The 24,361-nt window shown below is 42.7% G+C and overlaps 2 protein-coding genes across 2 annotated transcripts in view; one reads left to right on the top strand and one right to left on the bottom strand.

The window, feature by feature from the left end:
• The first annotated feature begins 5,081 nt into the window (after positions 1-5,081).
• On the top strand, positions 5,082-12,375 carry wipi2 (WD repeat domain, phosphoinositide interacting 2). Its single transcript, XM_084370706.1, has 12 exons — positions 5,082-5,315; positions 6,147-6,229; positions 6,877-7,046; positions 7,172-7,268; positions 8,133-8,230; positions 8,475-8,567; positions 8,710-8,780; positions 8,876-8,989; positions 9,131-9,295; positions 9,978-10,085; positions 10,203-10,300; positions 10,893-12,375. The coding sequence occupies exons 1-12, from the start codon at positions 5,242-5,244 to the stop codon at positions 11,003-11,005; spliced, it is 1,284 nt and encodes a 427-aa protein (XP_084226832.1). The 5' UTR covers positions 5,082-5,241; the 3' UTR covers positions 11,006-12,375.
• Positions 12,376-13,217: 842 nt separating this feature from the next.
• Positions 13,218-24,361, bottom strand: part of LOC311268577 (myosin-16-like) — a gene marked incomplete at its 5' end in the record, with an annotated part of 17,106 nt that continues 5,962 nt past the window's right edge. The window contains 29 exons of the mRNA XM_084372272.1: positions 13,218-13,630; positions 13,715-13,951; positions 14,853-15,053; positions 15,135-15,305; positions 15,461-15,586; positions 15,714-15,917; positions 16,009-16,201; positions 16,665-16,768; positions 16,947-17,083; positions 17,173-17,389; positions 17,493-17,625; positions 17,752-17,948; positions 18,050-18,177; positions 18,302-18,419; positions 18,507-18,752; positions 18,851-18,937; positions 19,369-19,425; positions 20,236-20,326; positions 20,591-20,736; positions 20,832-20,918; positions 21,010-21,114; positions 21,244-21,390; positions 21,714-21,794; positions 22,488-22,661; positions 22,754-22,835; positions 22,935-23,071; positions 23,437-23,557; positions 23,773-23,890; positions 23,988-24,075. Of these exons, the coding sequence (XP_084228398.1) occupies positions 13,754-13,951; positions 14,853-15,053; positions 15,135-15,305; positions 15,461-15,586; positions 15,714-15,917; positions 16,009-16,201; positions 16,665-16,768; positions 16,947-17,083; positions 17,173-17,389; positions 17,493-17,625; positions 17,752-17,948; positions 18,050-18,177; positions 18,302-18,419; positions 18,507-18,752; positions 18,851-18,937; positions 19,369-19,425; positions 20,236-20,326; positions 20,591-20,736; positions 20,832-20,918; positions 21,010-21,114; positions 21,244-21,390; positions 21,714-21,794; positions 22,488-22,661; positions 22,754-22,835; positions 22,935-23,071; positions 23,437-23,557; positions 23,773-23,890; positions 23,988-24,075 (3,894 nt within the window). The 3' untranslated portion in view covers positions 13,218-13,630; positions 13,715-13,753. The remainder of the gene's footprint in view (positions 13,631-13,714; positions 13,952-14,852; positions 15,054-15,134; positions 15,306-15,460; positions 15,587-15,713; positions 15,918-16,008; positions 16,202-16,664; positions 16,769-16,946; positions 17,084-17,172; positions 17,390-17,492; positions 17,626-17,751; positions 17,949-18,049; positions 18,178-18,301; positions 18,420-18,506; positions 18,753-18,850; positions 18,938-19,368; positions 19,426-20,235; positions 20,327-20,590; positions 20,737-20,831; positions 20,919-21,009; positions 21,115-21,243; positions 21,391-21,713; positions 21,795-22,487; positions 22,662-22,753; positions 22,836-22,934; positions 23,072-23,436; positions 23,558-23,772; positions 23,891-23,987; positions 24,076-24,361) is intronic.

The following is a 24,361-nucleotide window of genomic DNA, read 5'->3' as shown; positions in this document are numbered from 1 at the left end:
TGCAGGTTCTCTACATCCCGTTCTCCTTGTGTTTGTATGTTTTCACCAGGAAACCAACACATCCCCTCACCATCAAAAAACATGTGGTTTAACAAAGAAGTTCCTTCCCAGTCTGGCTGCCCACTGCTTCTTGTGCTTAGGACGGGTTGAACGCAGAATCAAACTAATTATGTTACAGTGTATGATTGTGTATGACACAGACAGGACAGAGAATATCTTAAGTGCTAACCTGCGCTCCATTCAGGACTAAATTTACCTCCAGAGTCGGGAAAACTGCAGTAAACAAACACTTACATCTCCTCTCTGGTAGACGCTAAAGAACACTGTGCGCCAACACAACCAGACACAAGAGCAGCTTTCCTCCCACAGGCCATCACTCAGATGAACACTTAAAAGTGCACTGTGTAGTTTTGGGGAAGAAAAAAAAGAAAACTCAGACTGTCAAATTCATACTCAAAACAAACAGGGGGTAACGTGTCACTTCTGCTAACTGTAGCTGCTATTAGCTAGTTAGCTCAGTTAGCCCTGCAGCTAGTTTTTCGAACTAGGAGCTCAGAGTCCAGTGGAGTGTTCGTGTTTGCAACGCTAGCACAGGAGCTTTGGACCGGGACATCAGTAGGGGAATAAGGTCCCTAGAACACTGAGTGGCTATAGAGGTAGCCACTCAGAAGGGTCCTGCTAACATAAACAAAGTAAAACAGTATGAAATGTTGCTTGTTTATTCAATTTATTTAGTCATGAAAATCAATAAGTGAGGATTTTTCTTCCTCAAAACTACATAGTGCCCCTTTAAATGAGTCCTTCTGTGTGAATGAACCTCTAACACTCACTACAGTGGTACAGATTATCATTTAGAGATAACATATTGACGGTTAAATACAGTTATTAACATGTGCATGTTTTCTTGCACTGTCATTGTCAATACAAATCCTGCATGCTGTACATAATGTATATAGACATGTATACATGCATGAATACAGGCTGCTGTACATAATTCATCCACTCCATGTACATATTCATTCAATATTTAACCCATTTCTTGGCACTATTCTTATTGTTTACAACTTGTGTATTTATTTATTTATTTATGTTGTTGGTCACATTTACGCATGTATTTTTTTGTGTACATTACAGTCACACCCATTCTTTATCTTTATTCGTTAAAGGTGCAGTATGTAAGCATTGGCCACCTTTTAATTTCATACTTAATACAATAGCAGCATATCACCAGAGTAACCGTTACCTGCTGCTGAATATAGCAGCCTTAGCTATTTAGCTCAGTTAGCCATGCAGCTAGCGAGCTCGGGGACCAGGGGAGTGTTATATGCAGCCCTAGCGCAGGAGCTTTGGACCAAGATGGGCCAGAGCTAGCTGGGTTAGCGTGCTAATTTCAACACAATACGTAGACACCATAATATCAAAATTGCTATTTATCATATTCCGTGGATCATTTCTGTTAGTTTTTGAACATTTTCAACAAACATTTTGACATAAGTTTTTAGTTGTCCTTGTTCTTAGCTGTATGTCTATTTTACTGTGGGTATAGAGGTGTCCTGACCCCTTAGTTGGGAACACTGTACTAATATAAAGTAGTTAAGACTAGCTCCACACATGCTGTATGTTACAATAGATAAATAAATCTTAAAAAGAAATGGCTCTCTTCTGCTCTGTGCTCTGGAGTACATTTATCTCCCCCCTAATAAAAAAGGAAGAATAATGTCATCCTCTCTCTCTGTCACTAAATTTCATTTTGCAGATCCACTCATGCCTCTCTTCAAACAACACACACACACACCCACACACACACACTCAATCTGGATGGAAAATTAAATATTATCCAACAACAACAGTGGCCAGCAGAGGCCCTTTGTGGCACTGTGCAGCAGCTGTGTGAGACAGCACAGACACATTATGCAAACACACAGACATCCAAACAAGTTTCCATTCTTCAAACAAAACGTGTTACACATTCACCCGTGGCTGTGTTCGGAGATATGATTCAAAATATCAATGACAGTGGCCCGGCAGGCATATTTGCACAGGTAAATAACAGCGTTCCCAGTACACTGTAGGTACAACTCAACGCAAGCATGTACAAATGTGGTTTAGCATGAATGCAAACATTCAGACATTTTTAAAGCATGAAGACTGACATATTGTGAGTGAAAAACGGGTTTAATATGTTGAACATATCACATCTAGCATTTGTGTTTTTATGATAAATTCAGGCCTTTTAATTCATTTATTTTTCAGATTTTTAAGGGCCACTATGTAGTTTTGGAGAAGAAATTCAAACTCAGAATTTTAATATTTACAATAATAATGAGGTGATAACACAAACTCAGAAATATAAATGTTTTTCATAAGTGAATAAACAAGCTGTTCTCAGAGGAAAATAAGGTCCCAGAAGACTGTTTAAAGCTAGAAAGGTGGCAGGGTCCGCCACATATAAACAAAGTAAAACAGTGTGAAATTGTGTTGTCCTTTAAGGTCAGTTTGTTTATTCAGTTTATTCAATCATAAAAGAAAAGGTCCCTTATATTCCTTGGACTTCTGTTCATCTTACTATCCTGATCTGTTTTCTACAAGGATATGCAGCCTTGCTTTCTGTTTCACAAACCCCGCCTCTGTCTCTCGGTCTATCATGTTTATTTGGAGGCTGTGGCTTGTGTAAACCAAAGGCCAGTACACAGTGTGTTGGACCTCAGCCTGTGCTGAGAGGCCTCTGCTGACAGGAGAAGCAGCCGCTCAGTCCCTGAAAACAGTAAACTGGACGAAAGGACAACGCTGACGCACAATCACAACCATGCAGGAGCAAACAAACAGGTCGAATTAACAAAATGAATCCAAAATGGAGGGGTGAATCAGGTCACTGTGGTAACTTCTCAGATAAATGTGAAAAATGAATGCATCAATGACAGTGCTGAGGTTTATCTTTCTGAATACTTCCTAATACCTTCTTGTAAATGAGAGCTGCTCATGAACTGATACAAAAACTGGTTGAACAGCCATGTTTTAAGGATATGAGATGTTTTCATGAGGCTAAAAGTTCATCATGGTGGACGTATTTCTTCCTCAGTGCAGCTGTGGTTTTCTTTTGTCTGTTGTTGTCTGTTTATGCTAAGCATCACATTGTAATGAATGAAAACTATCCCTCACAATCACGCTCTGACATGCTGAGACTTACACCTGAAACTGCAATGAAAGTCACGCAGCTAGATGGAAACTGTGACTCACACCCTTAATTACACAGTCGGCGCGTGAGATCACGCCTCAGACATCGCTGCCCCAAACACCAGAGTGGTACATCAAGTTTTGATGCCCACGCCGACTGTCCCGGAGAAGACAGGCCATTCAGAAAACAATCACTGTGGAGCCCCAGAAGAGCAGAACAGAAATCAATGCAGCTTCACAGGATTATCAACCTTCATTTTTTCATTTTTAGTAACATTGCATCCAAACAAGTTGCATGTAACTGACAGATTAAGTTTGATATATGGTCAATGAAAGGCCATGTATAAAATTCTACATACAGGGATGTGTATTTAGTTTAGATAAATAAACAAACTCTAACAGCTTGTTTATTCACTTATGGAAAAAATACATATTTCTGAGTTTGTATTATTACCTCATTAATACTGTAAATATTAAAATTCTGAGTTTGAATTTCTTCTCCAAAACTACGTAGTGCCCCTTTAATGTTTTTCACATATATTAAAATTGTTTGTGCTAATATGTTTAGTGCAGTTGTATGCATATAATTAAATGTATTATTATCTGCAATATATATTCTATCATCTAATAGTGAAGAGGAAAATCTGTTTGTGAGCAAACATGGCACATCATACAGCTGAGATTTTACAAAAAAAAACCCAAAAAGGATGCTTCACTCTTGCAGACTCTCCTCTTGTGATTTGCACAGTTCACACATGCAGCTACATTCAGGAACAAGTCCTGCTTGCACCTGTTCACACATGCCATGGCAATGCTGGAATAGTTGGGGCAACAGGGGCTGGCCAGGAGGAGCAGGAGGCACCTGGGAGGGAGGAGGTACGATGGTACCTGAGATGCTGGATATCTGTAGTTCTATTGATAAAAAAATATATATATATATACAATTCAAATTGGGAATATGACAATATCAATAGACTAAATTATGTAATACGAGCTGAAAGTCAACTCAGTTTACACAGTTTGACACAAAATATAAATCAAAGTCAAAGTTTGGTTCCAATTCCAAGTGATATTTTCAAAATAAAACCTGATACATTTAACTGTAGTTTATCCTTGCATATAATCAAATATCAGTCCATTCAAATACAGGATATGTGCTATTTTAAGAGATAAGCAAGTCCTCAGCCTAGACTGGCAGAACAAAAGGCCACGAATAACAAAATGTTCTCAGTTAATTTTGACACGATATATAAATGAAGCAGGGTCAAAATTAAACTAGCTGTTCAGAAAACCTTAAAGTAAGTCTTTTTCACTTTAGAAGAACGAAACACGGTAGAAAGTGAAAGCTTTTTGTCAGTTCACAACAAACAGTATATTTAGGTCACCATATCTACCACGTTGAGCTACACAGCATTATTGTTAAATGATGGATAGATATTGAATCATGATTAAATGTTGAAATATTTGTATTTCTAAGAAAGGAAATAGAGTGGAGATATTTTAGTAAAGATAATCATTTCTAACTAACTGTAAAAGATCTGTTGGAAGAGCTTTGCGAGCTATTGATCAACTACTATTGATCAACAATCAATTTCCGGCTGGAGTTAAGAGAATACAGGAACAGGCCACAATGTGCTGCACATATCTACCATTAGTTTGAGGTGTTGTTTGCACATATTGACGGTGGGGGGCGCTGTTACATCAAGTCATGAGTAGTTATTGTACAGAGGAGTATTTCTGCTGCTTTCTGTCTCCCGTGAAGTCGATATATGAAACAAAAACATACTATTCACAGTTATTTTAGGTTTCCTGACATTTTTATCTTATGATTCTGCACTTGACAAAACTGCTCTGGCTCTTTAAACGCACCGCACGCTGCGTCCTCTGAGCATGCGCAGTAAGGCGGAACAACAGCCTCTATGAAAAACAACAACAATCACTACAGCAGGGCTAGGAAAAAGAGATGGCCCCCTGAAGACCAGCACTTCTGGCCCTTATCACAGTAGTAATCCCAGCCCGACTGCTGCTATTTCCGCCGGAGCATTATATGTCGATGGTGCCGAGCCCATGAACTTGGCCAGTCAAAGCGGGGATGCTGGCGGAAGCCAGCTCCTGTTCGCCAACTTTAACCAGGACAACACGTAAGGCAGGGCCGGGGAGAGTGTCTGGGGATCCGATGGCCTGTCCTGTCAAGCTAGCTGACGTTAGCTAGCTCAATGTGGACTTGTCTGGGCGCCTCACGGGGTGACAGGTCGCGATGTGAAATAGCCTGGATGTGGTTTCTCACGTTAAAAATGGAAAAAGAAAACCCGCTAGCTTTATCTGCAGCTAATGAAAGTGTCCAGTTAACGGTAACGCTCTGTGCTAGCACACCCGTCATTAGCATAGCCTTCTAGCTAACATGATGCTGTGGTACGAGGCTAACTTTAGCCACAATACACATGTAGGTTAGGTGTCATGTAACTTTGAAGTCAGGGGTGAGTTTTCTTATTATCAATATACAGACTGCAGTCAGATATAAGTTGAGGATATGTCATTTTGTTTGTTTTACTCATAAGCTTTGACTGGCTGATATGCTTTATAGGACTGACGCTGCAGTTAGAGGACTGCAATAATGCTGTAAAAGTCTTAAACTGGGTCAGTGTATTTCTTGTAGACCGACCTCTATAAGACACGTAGCTATATGCTGTTGCAGTGAGCGGAGGGATAGTCCGCTAAATGTGCCGGTGACCACACAGGCCTGCTCCTATTGCAAAACAGCTCCAGTCGTGTGACCACTGTCACAGTCTGATTGCCACCCACAGACACCACTGCTATTACACTAACCGGCTGATCCTTCACGTGTCCACTTTGAAACGCCTCTGTGAGCTGTAATAACGACATCAGAGCCACTATGTTGAGTGTGTAAGAGTGTAATGTGTTGCTGATGCAATGCTTGTTCAATGCTGTGTTTGTATGTGTTATTTACACAGGTCCTTAGCTGTTGGCACCAAATCAGGATACAAGTTTTTCTCCCTGTCCTCTGTGGACAAGTTGGAGCAGATATATGAATGTAGTAAGTAATGTCCAGTGCCTTCTCCACACAGTCTCTTCATTCATTCACAAGTACACAGTCCTTATGTATGTGTAATGGGTTTTAAAGCTATGTTATATTACTGTTTGGTCATTTTGAGGTATTGTGTTTTTAATGCGTGCTGTCTAAACAGAACATAATAACTGCACCATTAGAGCGATGCTCTTACTTTAAATATTAACAAAGGTTTGTCAGCACTTTTCCCAACATCAACTTCCTTCTCTTTATTGGATTTGCATAATTTATAGTTTGATCTCTTCAACGGTCTTATCACGCCTGTTAACTACCCATGTATGGTTAGCTAATCTGTCCCATGTTATAATAATGTTACGTTTAAAGAGCCGATGCAAAGCAGGCATAGGAGACTCACGTTGTACGGTCAGAGGAAGTCGATGAGTGTTTTGGCCCTGTAAGTGCTCTTATCTATAATTCATTACCCTGGCTTTTGCCCGATCCATTCGTAAATGTACATTTAAAAAAATTAGGTGAGTTCAGGAACAACACAACTCATTCAAAGATTACAGCAGCACCACAGTGGTCACCAACAGCAATTGTATTCCTCTGTGAGTCAGCTAACTGCTGAATGCGGTTATTCTGTGATGCTTTAAATTGTGTGTGTATTCCTGCAGCGGACACGGAGGATGTGTGTATCGTGGAGCGTCTGTTCTCCAGCAGCCTGGTGGCCATCGTCAGCCTGAAGGCCCCCAGGAAGCTCAAAGTCTGTCACTTCAAGAAGGGAACTGAGATCTGCAACTACTCATATTCCAACACCATACTGGCCGTCAAGCTCAACAGACAGGTAGGAGGAAGAGGACACAGAAACACCTCTCTGTTTGTCTGTCAAATGTGCATAGTTAGGTAAGGAATGAATGTCTAATAGGACTTTGACAGTGATGTTGCTGATGTTGTTTGGTTCCTCTGCAGAGGCTGATCGTATGTCTGGAGGAGTCGCTTTACATTCACAACATCCGAGACATGAAAGTGCTGCACACTATCAGAGAAACTCCACCTAATCCTTCAGGTGAGAGAGAAGAACAGCTAACAATATCTCAATCTGTCTGGGTGTATTTTATGTAGAGTATAGTAGGTTGTACAGTAGTGAAATATCTATAGGATGAAAAACATTAAAGGGACAGTTCAGACCAAAATCCAAAATACATATTTTGGCCTCTTACCTGTAATGCTATTTATCCATCTAGATGGTTTTGGTTTGAGTAGCTGAGTTTTAAGGATATCGGCTTTAGAGATGTCTGTCTCCTCTCCAGTATAATGGAACTAGATGGTACTTAGCTTGTAGTGCTTAAAACCTGTGCCATGTATGCTTCCTTATGTGTGGCGATGTGGAAAGAAAATAGTGCCTGCGTGAAACTTCTCACAATCAGCTCTTGAGATTCTTTTGAGTTTTTCAAATGTATTTTTTGGCACTTTGAGCACAACGAGTGCCATCTAGTCCTGTTATATTTGAGAGAAGGCAGACATCTCTATAGCTGATATCTCCCAAACTGGGCAGCTCACTTGTATGCAGTATACTGTGCGCTGTGGATGTGACTTTCCTCGCCCTCTCTCTCATTTTTACCAGTTTATTTTTAGTTCAAAGTTAACTCCATTTTCTTTGCTGCTGCCCTAAAGGCTGAGTTCTGTCTCTGCGATCTGAGTTGCTTCTGTCATATTTATGTGTTTAAAACATCCGCAGAATAAATCTCACCCACTCTTCATGTCAGAACTATTAAAAACATTTATATCATTGTCGTTACGTGAGTCATTCTTTCAGTTTCACTTATCGTCAAGCTCAGATAAATGTGCTTCTGTTGGAAACTGATTAATATTTTACTTTCTGTGGCTTCCTTTTGTTCGTTAGTTTATATCTGTGCTAATGTTTCTCCAGGATTGTGTGCCCTGTCCATCAGCAATGACAACTGTTATCTGGCCTACCCAGGCAGTGCTACGATAGGAGAGGTTCAGGTGTTTGACACAGTCAACCTGGTAGGTCAACACGACACAGTAAAGCTCACTATCTTTCTTTGATAAAGCCATCATTATCCAGCTTGGCAACACTTAAAGGGGCAATGTAGTTTTAGAGGAGAAATTTTAAACTCGTACAGTAACTATTCTGTTGCGACCTCACTAGTCTAACAGCCAGTGTTTCCTATCATCCGTCACTGTTCCTCACTGTTTTCATCGCTCTGAAGTAGCACATCTCTAACTAGTGTCGGTATTTGTTTCCCAGCGAGCGGCTAATATGATTCCAGCCCACGACAGCCCATTAGCGGCTCTAGCTTTTGATGCCAGTGGAACCAAACTGGCCACAGCCTCAGAGAAGGTAAGACAGTTACTGCACAGTACACTGGCCTCTGTGGGTTGTTTGTGTATGATTTCTGTTTTCCAGCTGAGCAAATTCAAATCAGTGTCGCTCCTTTCTTCTCCGGTTTTGTCATCCTCTGTGCATCTTTCTTCCTCCTCAGGGCACAGTCATTCGTGTCTTCTCGATCCCAGAGGGACAGAAGCTCTTTGAGTTTCGAAGAGGAGTCAAGAGGTAAATTTGATGTTTGATGTGGTAAAGTTTTGTTTTTTCAGACATTTAAGCTGTTTTACTGTGATGGACTGACTTGATTCTGTATGTTATGTTAGGTGTGTGAGCATCTGCTCACTGGCGTTCAGTATGGAAGGCCTGTACCTGTCGGCCTCCAGCAACACAGAGACGGTCCACATCTTCAAATTAGAGACACAGAAGGAGAAATATGTGTACGTGCCTTTCTGTGTCTGTCCTAATATGTTAGATTTTAAAAATCTCCTTAGGGTGAGGATGTCCTGCCCATTTACAGACAGTTTGCTTCACAATCCTCAGAGAAACACAGGCTTCTCATATTCTGTTTGTGTTTATAGGCCAGCGGAGGAGCCCACTACGTGGGGAGGCTACCTGGGCAAGGTCCTGATGGCGTCCACCACCTACCTGCCGTCCCAGGTTACGGAAATGTTCACACAGGGGCGAGCCTTCGCCACCGTACGTCTGCCCTTCTGTGGACATAAGAACATCTGCGCCTTAGCTGTGTGAGTACACACTCAAACACACACACACACAGACACACCTACTATATGCAAATCGACATATGTATGTACACATACAGCACTGTTTTTGTGTATTTGGTGTTTGAAACAGTATAAAACTGTTTGTAGAAGCCATGACACACCAGAAAGAAAGTGAAAGTTGAGTCAGAGCTAAAATGAATGACTCATTGTCGTCTGCTCTCAGGGTCAGATTTACATACACAGACAGGTCTTGCAAATTTGTCCTCTGCCTTTCAGTCCATCTTCATTTATTAATAACCCCATGAACAGGGACTGCCTGCGGGCACTACCTACTGATTTGATGATAAAATGCCTGACTTTTGAAATGACATGACAAATGACAGCACAATGTAGGCACTGGCTGATTATTTTCAGTTCAAAAGGTTTAAATGAGACCTTCAAGGTGACTTGTGAGATGATCTTCAGTTTTTGACCTCAGTCAAACATTGTAAATACAGTTTGCTGCTCATGTCTGTAATGGAGTCTTATGATGAGAAACTGCAGCAGATCATTCCTTCATCCGAAGAGAACTGTTTCAGTAGTTGCATAACACCAGCACACAAGCCGTGGAAGCTAAATTTGGTGTTCAGTAAATCAGAGGCTTTTCATGGATCACTGGGCTCTAAGATGTTAGTAAATCTTTGTTTTTATTGTCTTAAATCAGGATTCAGAAGATTCCCAGGTTGTTGGTGGCAGCGGCTGATGGTTACCTGTATCTGTACAATCTGGATCCACAAGAGGGAGGGGAGTGCACACTTATGAAGCAGCACAGGTAACACACACACACACACACACACACACACACACACACTGACTGAGAGTGCACAGTCAGCAGCCCGAACTGTCCCTGAGTGTCTGTCAGTAAATCTCTTGACGTCATTGACTTCAGGTTAGACGGCAGCGCTGAGCCATCCAATGAGATCCTTGAGCAGGGGTCACATGACCGCCCACTTGTGGCCCAGACCTACAGTGCTGCAGTCACTAAAGGTATGTCGCACAAATGTTCAAAAGTAACACTTTATTTTTGTTTTTGTTATTTTTATTCAAGTTTTTCAGGAGATTTGGTGGAAAGAACTGCATACATTGGTGTTAATTGTAGTAAATGTGTTACTTAAGATGGTTTCTTGAGTTGAGTTTGTTGTGCTTACTTTATAAGTAGTTTTATATTTCAAGAATTATGATACTTTTATATATAATTATACAAGAAGTTCAAACCCAAGTTTAAAATTCATTCAGTTTTTGACTGGAAACTTTGTTCTGTTTACTACTATTACTTAGATTCTCCGATATTTTGAATTGTATGCTTGCCTTTAGACAAATATAACATTGAATTAAGAAATCACCCCTAAAACAAGAAGTTGTGATGTTTCTTTGGCATTGTGTCGAAATACAAATTCAGTAGTAAATTGCAAATAAAGTATGGCAAGGTCAGAGGTTCAAATTTCAGGTCATCATCAGCTATTGACTTTTAGTAATTTTCAGGAAGTGGCTGAAGAAAGAATCTTCATTTCCTTCTGACATGTGACCTGTTGTTGACTCGTTACAGAATTTATGTTACCTTTGACCTCTTGTTTCCTAGGTTACTGCGAAGAGCAGGGCGCTGTTGGAGGAGCGGGCCTAGAGGACGACCTCAACGACTTGCGCTTAGAGGAGGAGAACGAGCAACCGCCGCTCATCCTCGAAACCGACTGACTTAACGGACGGCTGTACCCACCAATCAGAGGGCTCCTCTGGTGCTGCTATGAACATGTGACACAAGGGGGGCAGGGGCAGGATCAAAGACTGGGGGTGTTTTTAAACGCTCAAAGTGTTTCAAGAGCCTGTCTGTAAGTCTGTCTGTGCGTTTGTCTGTTCACATACATCTTATTCTCCCTCCCCCCTTCCTCCCGCGCTCCCTTTTCCCTCAGTTTCGCCTGCGCAGGCCCAACTGACGCTTTGCATGTACATGTGCCAACCGCTAAAAGACATGCTCCAATGTGAAGACGAGTATCTGTGAGTGTGTGCGTTGGAAGTTTGATCAAAAAAAAAAAATGTAGCTGTGTCTTCACTTAAGACACACACACACTGACGCAAGCACTGTGTAAAACAAAAGTGATTGTGTAAGTGCCTCGCTGCCCAAGTGTCATGGTTTCTTCTGTTTGAGAGGAGGATCTGTTTTCATTGGCTTAATAAAAATCTATTTTCAGTTGTTGGATCTTAATCGAGGGTGTGTACTTATCTTTTCTGACCCTTCTCCTCTCTCACACACGGTCACACTGCCCTGCGAGGAGTGTGGCGCCCGTCATGTGGCTCAACTTTTCCCTCCAAAGAACGATTTAGAAGCTTTTGGCATGAGGCAGAGGTGTTTGCGAACAAGAGTGTGTGCCTGTGCGCTTGTGCTGAGACCTCATTTGTGCGTGTTTGTGTGTATGCCGGGCATGTACATTAGCAAAACACTGAGTAATTAGCCTCCACTTCCCCCCGCCTCACTTTTACCTCATCCAAACAGAGGCTCAGTGGCCCTTCCTGCCCTCCCCCTCCCCTCCTCAGGCCTGCAGTCATTGGTTGATTAAAACTCTGATATTAATGATCTTTTTTTTTTTAAATCTAGATAACCAATCATAACCAATGATGTGTCATGCGTAAGAAAACATGCATGGTGTTGTTGACGTGGTACTTTGTCCATACATCGAAGACATTTGGGAAGGCAGTCTGGAGATCAGTTGAGAAAGGCAGGAAGCTGCTTTATCTCTACTCTGTACATTACTAGATGTGGCGAGATATCACTGTACCATACTGTCAGGTTACGACTGGGGCTTTGAGATGTTACACTGTGGGTCGGTGGGTGTTTGGCCATCGAGGGAACTCGGGATTACATTTCGATTGATCTGGAGCTCAGGCTGAGCCTCAACAACTGGTCCAGGATGCTGCATGATTCCCCATTAATCCTCTGGCGTCTGAAGCCGCTATACAAGGATTAGTCATGGGATTTTGGAGTGTCAGGCATTTTCTAATGATTTTGTATAAAATGTGAAACGTTCATCTGAAACTAAAATGAAAATAAATTCCATGTTGATGTATGAGATAGGTGCCTTTTGTTCTTGTTGCACTGTGGTAACTTGGTAATATTCATTAAGTTGAGCTGAAATGGGAAGTGCCTGTGAAATGTATATTATTTTTATTTTTTCTGCCGCTGGGGGTCAGCTCAACAGGCTGTAAACACAACACTGCCGTATCATCTAGTTGATACTGTTACCCAACATTTACACATACAGGCGATACTGAGCAACATGAGTGTTCACTTTACCGATACTGATAAGTCAGCGGTTAATGTCACGATTTTATATTTTGAATAGAATTTGGTAGCCTGTAGTTTATGCACACCTAAGGGTAGGAAAGGCTCAGATGTAGCTAGCAGGACAATTTAATATATCGGAGCTCTAACGGCATTTGTGGTATTAAAAGTTGTAGACTTGCTCCACACAGGCGAGAAGATGTTTGGCTCTCTATCCTACACTGACTGGCTCTAGCTAACTGTGCAGCAGTATGATGTAACGAGTTGACTACAGCGTCTTTCGTCTTTCTGTAGAGAGGCCCTGTGTCAAAATCTAGCTGTAATGTCTTAATTACATCAGTTAATATTATGCGTGCATGGTGTATATTAAATAAAACTGATGCAACCAAATTATCACAAACCTCAGGTCATTTTTCCACAGGCCCTTAATGGGGTTTCTGTTCATAGTTGTATCGTTTTGGGTGTCAGCTGAAGGCACAGATGTGTCATGTACAAAGCTAAAAGCTAAACAGGTGTACGTATGTGTTCTCTGAAGAATCCCACAGACCTTCCAGCTCATTTGCTCACACTTTATTAAGACTTTTGCAGCGGGCCACTACGCACACACACTTTTAACACACAGGCAGGTAGCGACACACGCAGGTGGGCTCTCTGTCGTTGACGTGAGGGCACAGCTTCACTCGCTCCTCCCTCCAGCCTAAAGACACCAACTGAGACCATACGAGGCGCAGACACACACATACACACACCAAACACACTCTCTTACACATACTAAAGCAAAGACTGTAGACACATACAGTACATTCAAGCCACACTGACAGTAAGACATACTTAGCGTGCAGGCTGAAATCGACTAGCACAGGTTAAGTGACTCACCCTAAGACTATATTGATTAAGACTATTGGTGATGTTAAAGACATGTTAAATTATTTAAGACTTTGGAAGGATCTGTCTGGGCCTCTTTAAGACTTTCTGGCTGGGTGCCTGAGCCCATACTTCCTCAGTCAGGCGTCCTTTGGAGGGCTGAATGGGTGTGTGTCACTCTGTGGGAAGACAAAGACACACTGAACAATGTTGAGTGTGCCAAACATGATAATCTGAGTTAGATGAATTGTTTAAATGCCCACCTGCAAGCGATGTGTGTGTGTGTGTCTCTCTTTCCCCCTCTACTCGTCCTGTCCTCCACCAGTAGGCTTGTTGACCTGGACGATCTCCACCGAGGTGAAGCCCTTAGTGGCGGAGGCTCTGTTCCTCATCCTCATTTTATTTAAGGTCATTTCCGCCACCTCTGCACGCTCCTCAGCATCGTCCAGTTCATGGACAGTCTTCCTGTATTTAGACAGGCTGGTGTTGGCTTGCTCCTCCTACAGAGACACAAGAGGTTCATTTTAATACGAAAGAAACAAATGTCACTCTCTAATTTGTCTGCTTTTGAGGAATTAAAGGAAAGTGTCCTATATTTTTTTTTTTGATTGACACATTTTTGAATTTTCTAGGCTCTAATGGGATTCAAGAAGTATAATTAAAAGTGGCACATGTTAAAGGTACTGTTCGACATTTTGGGAAATATTCTGATGGACTCTCTGCCGGACAGTTAGATGAGAAGATTTATACCACCTTCGTATTTGTCTGCAAAATATAAGGCTACCTGCAGCAGCCGATTACTTAAGCATCTGTTAGCCATTAGCTAGTTTTTCTGTTTTTACTCGCTGGTTTTTGTACCGATTAAACAAACAGAAACAAACTGTTGATTAGTGAGCTTTAGTTAAATTTGTACAGAGCCAGGCTAGCAGTCTTTGTGTAAAGCTAAGCTAACTGGCTAGAGTGCTTTCAAGCTTATCTGCCAAAAAGCCAAAAAGTGAATCTTCATCTTTTTTACTGTTTTCAACTCAAATTCTTACATGTAGCCCCTTTAATAAGAAAGAGATTCTTAAGAAAATAGAAATTGTAAATGTGCAGTATGTAATTTCTGCTGCTAGGGGTCCCTCAATCAAATTTAAAGACGGACACCACCATTGCTGATGAAAATCTATTTACATTATTCAGGTAAAGTCCTATTCGCTGACTTCTTTCCTTGCTGTCCGACTCTCCCAGAAGTTATAGCGACAGGTGAACCAAAGGAAACACAGGGTTTCTCTGGGTTTGATCATTGTTGGAATCATTTGGAACTGGGTTAACTCAGCAAGATATATCACGAAGGCCTTGTCATAGACTCAGAAATGTTGATATTATATCTTTCAGTCCAGCGTCACCACTCCTACTCACAGCGTCCTCTATCTGCCGTTTGTAGGATTTGAGCTTGTTCTGGAGTTTCTCCACCAGCTCCTGCATGCGCTGATTGGTCTTGTGGTCCTCCTCCGTCTGGAAGATCAGCTCCTTGAGTCGTCGCTCTCCCTTACGGAGGTTTTTCACCGTCTCCATGTGGCGCTTCTGCTCCTGGTCCAGCTCATTCTCCACCTCCCTGATCTAGAAGCAATAAAAGTAAAGAATCAACACAATATGGTGTGGTTCTGTGGAACCACTATTGCTTTCCACCCATCAACTCACCCTGGTCTCCAGTTTCTGGATGGTGCGTTTCCCGGCCTTCAGAGCATGCTGCTCGGCCTCCTCCAGCTTCAGTGTGAGGTCTCTAAGGTTCTGCTCCTGGTTCTTCTTGATCTTTTCCAGGTGGGAGCTCCTGTCCTGCTCCTGCCGAAGCTCCTCACACAGTCGCGTCGCCTGGAGGAAGACACATTTGTCCATTCATCGACAAAATGGCCATGAAGTGACTATTTAAATCTTCTCTGTGTCATGCATTTTATTCCCTGTACACTGTCATTTTTATGTATACCTAATATACCTAAACACGTGTGTGTGTGTAGTCAGCAGCTTACATCAGTCATAGCCTTTTTGGCTCTCTCATCGGCAGAGCGGAACTCTGAGATCAGCTCTTCATTCTCACTGGAGAGTCGGGCGAGGTCGGCCTCCAGCTTTCTCTTCAGGATGGTCAGACTTTGGTTCTAGATTAAAAGAAATTGATTAAATACAAGAAAAGAGAGCAGCAAGAAGCAACACTTAATTAAGAATCAAGACAAATGGGATTGTAAAACAAAAAAAATGTAATTCATGGTTGTCTCTGCCACCTACCTGCATGTTGATCTCACTCAACCTCTCTGTGGTGTCGACCAGTTCCTGCTCAATCTGTTTTCGGGCCCTCTCGGACGCCTCCAGGCCTCCTCTCAGCTCCTCCATCTCTCCCTGCATGAGACACAGACGTCTCTCCTGGAGGCTGTACTTCTCCCTCAGCTCATCGTGCTGACGGGCGTCCTCGTCCATCTGCACCTGCAGATCCTGGATGAGGGACGGGGAGGCAGAGGATTATTGCTGTGGCGTTCACAAACTACATGGATTTTTTAAGCACTTCCTCAAAGCAAGTTCCTACTTTGATCTGCTGCTGCAGCTTCTTCAGGGTTTTGACCAGCTCAGCGTTGTTCCTGTTGGCGTGCTCCAGCTGAATCTCCATCTCGTTCAGGTCCCCCTCCATCTTCTTCTTCATCCTCACGGCCTCGGCACGACCTTTGGCCTCTGCCTCCAGGCTGGCCTGCAGCGACTCCACTGCGCGCGTGTGGTTCTTCCTGGAGGAATGACACAGGTGAAGGACGAGTTAATAATGAAACAAAGCTCGAGCTGCATGGTGGCACAGGTACAACTTGTACACTTGTGAATCTGTAGTTAATCAGTGAAATAATGGTTTACTTAAGGGGTGGTATGAAAGTTATTGTTGGGATTTTTTTAGTAGGATTTGTTTGAAGGGACACAAAAGGCTGTTTACTTTCCACATGCCCCAGATTTATATTTTATTTAACCCGTTTTCTAGCAAATGATTTTCTAGCAAAATGCCAATCAAGTGTTAATGTCTCACTTATTAATAACCCTGGGGACTGTTTTAAGAAATCAAACATAAGCCTCCCATCCCCACTCCAGTAATTTGTACACAGTTCATGATAAAATCTTTACTTTCTTATGAGGTTTAACTGTTTTCTGTGTTTTTGATGGCCGTTGTAATGTTCATCTTTTGTCTATTCATCGTTTTCCAACCTTGTGACCTCAAACTCTTCCTCCTTCTCGTGGATTCTGCGGTCGATGTCAGCCTTGACCTGGGCGAGCTCCAGCTGTACACGTACCAGTCTACCTTCCTCCACCTAGACACACACACACACACACACACACACACACACACACACACACACACACCCCATACGCATATTTTGACAACTAGAATATAGACAACAGTACTGTGGGTGGAAGCAAATGTCCCTTGTTTCTCATATTGTCATACAGTCAGATTTCACACATGCCTAGGGCTTTTTCTCGTTGTACCTCCAGTGAAGCTTCGGTCTCCTCCAGAGCCAGCTGCAGCTCCTCCTTCTCCACCTCCAGTTTCTTCCTTGCCTTCTGCAGCTCGTGGACGCTGCGACCTCCTTCCCCGAGCTGGTCCACCAACTCCTTGATCTCCTCTGTGGGGAGAGAGGGCGCAGTATTATCATCCATCTTTTTAGGATATCATCCCTCCTTCACACAGCTTGCCACAGCAGTTAGAGGCTACCTGAGAGGGTTTTGTTCTCCTTGCAGACGGTCTCTATGTGATCCTGGCTCTCCTCGTAGGCTGTCTTCAGCTTGTAGAGCTCCGTCATGTAGGTGCGGCTCTCCCTCTGGCTGTTGTCCAGCTCCAGTTGCAGCTCCTCGTTCTTCTGGCTCCATTCGGCCGCCAGCTTGTCGAAAACTCGTTGCTTCTTATCCAGAGCTGCTGCAGCGGCGCTGGACTGGACAAAGGAACACAGGCCGTAAGCAAATTAAGGCCCCTTTTGTGATCTTAGAATCACTGTTGCATTCATTTATCTGTCTGCTTGTGTGTTTGTGTGTTACCCTCTCCAGGTCTATGGTGAGGTCCTCCACCTCTCCCTGCAGCCTCTGCTTGACCTTCTCCAAGCTGGCAGCTCTGGCCTGAGCCGCCTCTGCTGCCTCCTCGGCCTCCTGGAGACGCACTGCAAGTTTGCGCCTGGAGAGGAGTGGGTGGACAGAGAGAGAAAAAAGTATTTTGACAACCTCCATGTTTCATTCATGCACAAGACAGATGTACAAAACTTTTGGCTCTGCTGTATTTGTCTCGCTCTATTCCACCTACTTGGTCTCCTCCAGCTCCTCAGTGCGGTGGATGGCGTCCGTCTCGTACTTGCTTCTCCAGGAGGTGACGTCAGCGTTGAGCTTGGACACAAGGCGCTGCAGCTCCCCGCGGCCTTCTGATTCCTCCTCCAGCTGCTCTTTGAGCAGGGAGAGGTCATGACGGGCATTGGCCAGAGACACCACTGCTGTGTTACGACCCTGCAGAGGAGAGGGAGAATCATTTTATGTGCAAGTTTTAAAGGCAGCAAAAAGACAACTTCAGAGATGAAATAGTCAGCTGTGTGTGTGGTAACATGTACCTTGTTCTCCTCCTCCACCTGCCGCTTGAGCTCATCGATCTGCAAGGTGAGGGAGGCCTTCAGCCTGGTCGCCTGGGTCAGCTTACTCTGCACGTCCGTCAGCTCCCTGCTCATGTCATTGTTCTCCGCTACACACACACACACACACACACACACAGACACAGACACACACAAAAGGAACAAACTGTTAAAAAAAAAAAAAAAACGCTCAAAGAAGCAGTGTTTGTGGTCATTCCATGTGTGTGTCCTCACCAGTCAGGTGGATTTTAGCGGTGCTGAGCTCCGTCTGAGTGCGTTCCATCTCCGCCAGGCGAGCGTTGGCCTCCGCCAGGTTGTCCTCCAGCTTATGGCCGTGGGCCTCAGAGTTCATCTAAATGCAAAAGCAGTATCAGTATCAGTCATGAGTCACGTCTGATGTGTTTTCTTACGAGTTGATCACTCAAGATTTAGTCTGCACCTTTGCTTTCTGTATGGTCTCCATGGTGACGTTGAGATCTTCGATCTCCGCCTTCATGCTCTGCTTGTCTTTCTCCAGTTTCACTTTCAGCCTGGTCAGGTTCTCCAGCTGCTCCCCCAGCTCTGCCATCGCATCTGAGTGCTTCTTCCTCAGCCCCGCCGCAGTGGCCTCCGATTGGAGCGCTGACTCCTCCAGCTCCCGCCTCAGCTTCAGCAGGTCCGTCTCCCGCTTCCTGTTCTGCTCAATCTAAACCGGTTAGCCACAGATAAAGTTGTAGTTTAAAGTTGTCTGACCAAAACAAAAATGGTCAAAGTTGAGGCTGATCGACTGTCAGTAACACCTACCTGGGTGACAGTGGCTCCTCCTGCCTCTTCCAGTCTATCACTGAGGTCCTCAAGATCTCGTGATAGCTCTGCCCTCTGCTTCTCCACCTGTCAGAGAGCAGACAGACAACAAACTCTAATCTCTAACTGCAATTAATCATATACCACCTGTCTGCCTATTTATACTTTTCATTCAGTCATTTTTAAAGCAAAATGTCAAACATTTGCTTGTTCCAGCTTGTTAAATATAAGGATTTGCTGCTTTTATTTGTCCTTTTATGATTCAAGATGAAGCGTCTTTAGCTTTTGGACTGTTGGTTGGACAAAAAAAGCGATTTGAAGGGTCACTTTGGACTCTGAGAAATTGTGGTGAGCATCTTTCAAAATCTTTTGACATTTTAAAGACTAAACTAAACGAATTAAACTAAAATAATTAGCAGTTTATTCAATAATGAATTGGCTGCAGTGTGCAACATGTGATTACATAATTGTAGTGCAGCAGGTTTGGACTACAGTAGCCTGTTTAAACTGAGCTGTACCTTGGCTCTCATGGCTCGTTCAGATTCCAGCTCCTCCTCCAGCTCCTCAATGCGGCCCTGCGAGGAGCGACACAAACAAAAATAAACTCACATCTTTAAAACCAGACATTTATTATTCTCATTGACTTCTTCCACTCCTCATTTTCACTCGAATGCCAAACCTTAAATTCACACCGCCCTGTCTGCTTTTCCCCACACAGTCATCTGTTATCTCACATTTACATCCCATCATCCTTTTCTCTTCATTCTACTAACCTTACGCAACATTCATCACCTGACATTTAACGCTGCTCAAAAAATGCCAGGCTCATTGCAGTGAATTCACCAATATCAGGAGCCCAACACATCAAATGTCAAAATTAACACTTACATAATGAAGACAACTACAGAAATAACGTCCACTGTTTGTTCATAGCTCCAAAATAAAAATGGTTTTGTAACTGAGAATCATAATGAGAATCATTCCACAACAGTCTGGACCACTAGATGCACAGCAAACTGAGCTACCTAGCTAACAGCCGCTATGGTTAGCAGTAGTTAACGGTTACTCTGGTGATATGCTGCCCCTATATTTTGAGTATGAATTTGACAAGTAGGTGATTCTTACATATTGAACCTTTAAGCAGGTATGTTTAGTGTGTTAGCATGCTAATTTACTTATTAGCACTAAATGTCATTTGTTTTGAACAAATGTATATTTGACTTGATAGTGTTTACTGTAGCTTAAATATGCAAGAACAACATCCAAAAATACTGGGGCTGGTCTGGGGCTCTTAATAGCTCTGTTCATAGTGAGTTGACTTAACTGGTGAACACAGCTTAAACCACAGAAGAAGACACAAAATCGGCGAGTGTAGTCCTTTGTACCTGGTGCTCTTTGAGCTTGCGGCTGAGCATGGAGCTGAGAGCCTGTTCGTCCTCCAGCTTCGAGTTCATGTTGTTGATCTCAAAGTCTCTCCTGGATGAACACACACACACACACACACACACACACACACACACACACACACACACACACACACAAATACAGCAGAAGGGGATCATTATGTACGAAAGAGTGAGGAACGCACACAGATGTATCGCTACTTTACTGTATTAGTTTGTTTTGTTTGTTATGAGAAGTCAAGATACTTTCGAAACTTTACTGAACTTGTCAGCTTCAGTCAGAACCGTGTGTGTGTGTGTGTGTGTGTGTGTGTGTGTGTGTGTGTTTGTCTCTCACTTCTTGATGACTTCCTCCAGGTCAAGCTTAGCGTTCTCCATCTCGTTCAGGTTCTCTATGGTCATCTTCAGGTCTCCCTCTGCCTTCCTTCTTGCTTTCTCCACCTCCGCCCTGATTCTCTTCTCCTGCTCCCAGCTGTCCTCCAGCTACACACACACCCACACACACAAACATATAGTACATTCAGCCGTTGGCCTGATAATCAGAAATCATAAGGTCAAGCAGGTCTTTCTATTTGTACCTCATTCACTTGGTTGTTGAGCTTGCTGTTGGTCTTGGTCAGATGGTTAACTTTATCTTCCTCTGTTTGCAGATCCTCCAGAGTTTTCTGTTTCAAATATAAAATTACATTATTTATGTTTTACACATGTTCTCATGTGTGCATGTCCACCTACGCACATGTGTGCCTGTTTGTCTACCTGTTGCAGTTCCTCCAGAGCTCTCTTTTCCTTCTGCAGTTTGCCGATTTGGTCATCTCTCTGACTCAGGTCGCCTGTCAGATTTCGTACCTTGTAGTCCAGGCCCTAAACACACCATTATACAGAACTCAGTGGTAAAATCTTAAAGCTAATATCCTGTTTTTCCGTCCATCAAACCACACAAAATTGAACAAAATAAACAATATCTCCACTCCTCATCCTACTCCTCTCTACCTGTTTCTCCTTCTCAGTCTTGGCCAGTGTGGACTCCAGAGACTCCAGGTCTCTCTTCAGCTCAGTAAGTTCCCCCTCCAGCTGCCTCCTCTGGCCGTGGAGGGAGGCTGTGTTGCCTTCTTCTTCCTCCAGGCGCTCACGTAGATCCTAAATTCAGTTATTTTAGACACAGGACAGTTTTTCCAGCTGTTTCTAGGACATCTAACCCTCTTAAAGGACTTATTATCAAATTTCACAAATATCACAGATTCCTAATAAGATCATCTGGTATTGTTCATGCTTTCAGCATTATGCATGTGATATTGTCAGCCATCACTTATAAAATTAGACTGTTATTGTTCTGGATTGTCTGCAACGCTACTTGTTAATACTGTAGAAATCACGGCTGCTGCTGATGCATTATGAGGAATCCTATTGTTAAATATTAAACATTATATTATATGAAATTATACATATATATCATCTATTACCTGCAATGACTCCTCCAGCTGGACCTTTTGGTGCATCAGCTGGGTGGCACGCTCCTCAGCATCACTCAGTGTGTCTTGCTCCTGTGGAAAGACAAGCAGATAAAGTGTGTATTAACTATACTGGTGTTATGACAGAGGAAAGATATATCAACAGCTCTGGCTTCAGAATATGTATATATTTATGTGCCACATGTCAACCCAAATGACACCAGGATTTTAAGGAAACGTTTTAAAACCCTAAAAGTATTTAATTACATTTCTTAGCCACAGTCTGTGCCTCTCTTGTATTAAAATGACATTCAAGGCGCAGAGCTACACATCTATTAAAAGAAGGAAAAAAACCACGATCTTTGCTCTACACATTTAAATGTATACAGCAAAATAGTTTGGAATAAAGCAGCACTCCTCCTGACGAATCCCGAGCTCCATCAGAGCTGTCTGAAAAATATTTATTTCAGAAGGAAGGAGAGTTAAATAAATAGCTTCAGAGCAGCAGTATGTGTTTCAAGACCTTATCGGCTTTTCAAAGATCATATTTATTTTCCGGAATAACTGATCCAAGCACCGTGACTGGACTGGAATGTAGCGTTACTAGAAGAGAGACACAAACTAGGGCCAGAGATTTCTATCTTCCTTTATACCAAACAATATCAAATGAACAAGAAAAACAGAGGATTTAACTCCCTCTTTGTTGAATGCTTGCAAAAATATAATATAACTTTAATTCAGACAAGCGTCGGTTGAGTAAACTGTGTGCAGATGACATAAACTTACTGCAGCCAATGCCAGGGTAAGGTCTTTCTTCTCCTGTGAAAGAGTGGCCATTTTTCCCTCCAGAGCTTTGATTTTCCCCTCCAGCTCTTTGACCTTCTCCACAGCCTCCCTCAGCTCCTCTTCCTTCGCCTTGAAGATCTCCTCCTGACGGGCGACCATCAGCAGGGGCTTCACCTGCAGGAGCCGAGGCAGGAAATATGAAGATGGTGGTGATAGAGATGGTGATAATTTTTCATTTGACGTGAGATTAAAAGTCAGCATTTTACCTTATTGTAGAGTTTCCACCACCCCCAGTAGCGGAGCTGAAGGAATTTCCTCACGTTGCGTTGGATGGCCATCAGTGCAATTCTGCATCACACACACATAAACGCAGACACATTATTATTGCTTACAAGCATGCATTGAATACAGCATCTCTGTGACCCAGCTGTGTACACACACACTGACCGTCTGTCCACCATCTTCTTAAACTCGACCCTCATCAGCGTTCCTCTGAGTTGAGCCTGCAGCATGGTGATGATCTTCGCCAGCCGCTCGTCACGCATGTCCTCCAGCTTCGCCAGGATGCCTGCACGGAAAAACACCTGGAGAGGAAAACACAAAGATAAATTTGTGCGCAGCTGAGTTTGTTATATATAAGTTACATATAGGGATGTAATATATTGGCATACTGTTTGCAGTGTAGTGTCCAATATGTAGTGTAAGTATATTTGCCATTTTTCAACTGAAATACCAATTATTGCCACTTTAAATGTTTTATAAACATAATCACACGTTTTCACATATTTATTATTCAAGTAAATGTAGGAAATATACGGGATATGAGAAGATGTTGGCATATACTGACAGTTATATGGAGTCTTTACACATACAGTATCTTCATTTATTTCGTGCAGTAAGAGATATTATTTAATTATTGTGTTTTAGGCCGATTATAACTGCGGTGTACCTTGGTGTGGCCGATGCGGTACTCCATATTATCCAGGCCAACTGAACTCAGGAGCAACTCAGAGGCCTTCTTGTTGTCTACGAATCCCTTAGGGATGACGTTGGGGTTCAGGATGTAGTACCTACAAAACATCAGGAGGAGGAAGAGAATGAAAAGAGATGATGGAATGATGAAAATTAGGGCAGACAAAGTGAGATAAGAGGAAGGGGGATGAAACACAGGAGTTATGAGGGGGGAAGAGGAGACAATGATGAGGAGGAGGACCATCAAGATCATGGTAATGTTAATGCTGATAAATAACATAAAGATGAACATGGTGAAGAAAGGGAGTCCGACCTTTGTTTGAATTCTGGGTACTGTAATCTGTTGGGGAATCCTTTCCTGCAGATACGGATCCCCTCCAGCACGCCATTACATGCTAACTGGTGTAGGATCAGATGGTTATCTGTCACACCTTCATGACATGACAGAGAGAAGAATGTGATCATCAGCATCACACAGTTCCAACATCTTTCTGAAGTGTATGCATGGAAGTGGCTTCGCCTACTGACCTGACTTCTTGAACTCGTTGGGCACGATGCAGCGGACAAAGTGAGGAGCAGTGCTTCGCAGGGTGCTCATCAGCTTATTCAGTTGTTCCTGTTGTGCATACGTAATATAATTAGTTATACCTGAGATTATGAATACATTGTGAGTATTGAAATATTCTTAAATGAAGGTATTTTGTATGTCTTTGTACTTTTATCTTCTTACTTACGTTAATATATATTTACATACACAATATTCTGTATATATGTATGTACATTATCCCTACACTTTGATTCACTGGGGTCTCCAACCTGCAAGTTGCTCTTTAAACTTTATGATGAGGTATGGCTGATAGATTACTTAGAATTAGATATGAAGATCAATACCAGTCTCACGT

This window comes from Pagrus pagrus (assembly GCF_965226575.1).
Source record: "Pagrus pagrus genome assembly, chromosome: 13".
NCBI lineage: Eukaryota > Metazoa > Chordata > Actinopteri > Spariformes > Sparidae > Pagrus > Pagrus pagrus.
Note: the sequence above shows the minus strand (reverse complement) of the source record. Positions and strands in the feature narration are given on the sequence as shown.

What these genes read in the sequence shown, in the direction of transcription:
- wipi2 (XM_084370706.1), top strand. Translation starts at nt 5,242, where the DNA reads ATGAACTTGGCCAGTCAAAGCGGGGATGCTGGCGGAAGCCAGCTCCTG. An exon ending in AACATCTGCGCCTTAGCTGT is followed by an intron (nt 9,296 to 9,977) that starts GTGAGTACACAC and finishes GTCTTAAATCAG; the next exon opens with GATTCAGAAGATTCCCAGGT. An exon ending in ACACTTATGAAGCAGCACAG is followed by an intron (nt 10,086 to 10,202) that starts GTAACACACACA and finishes CATTGACTTCAG; the next exon opens with GTTAGACGGCAGCGCTGAGC.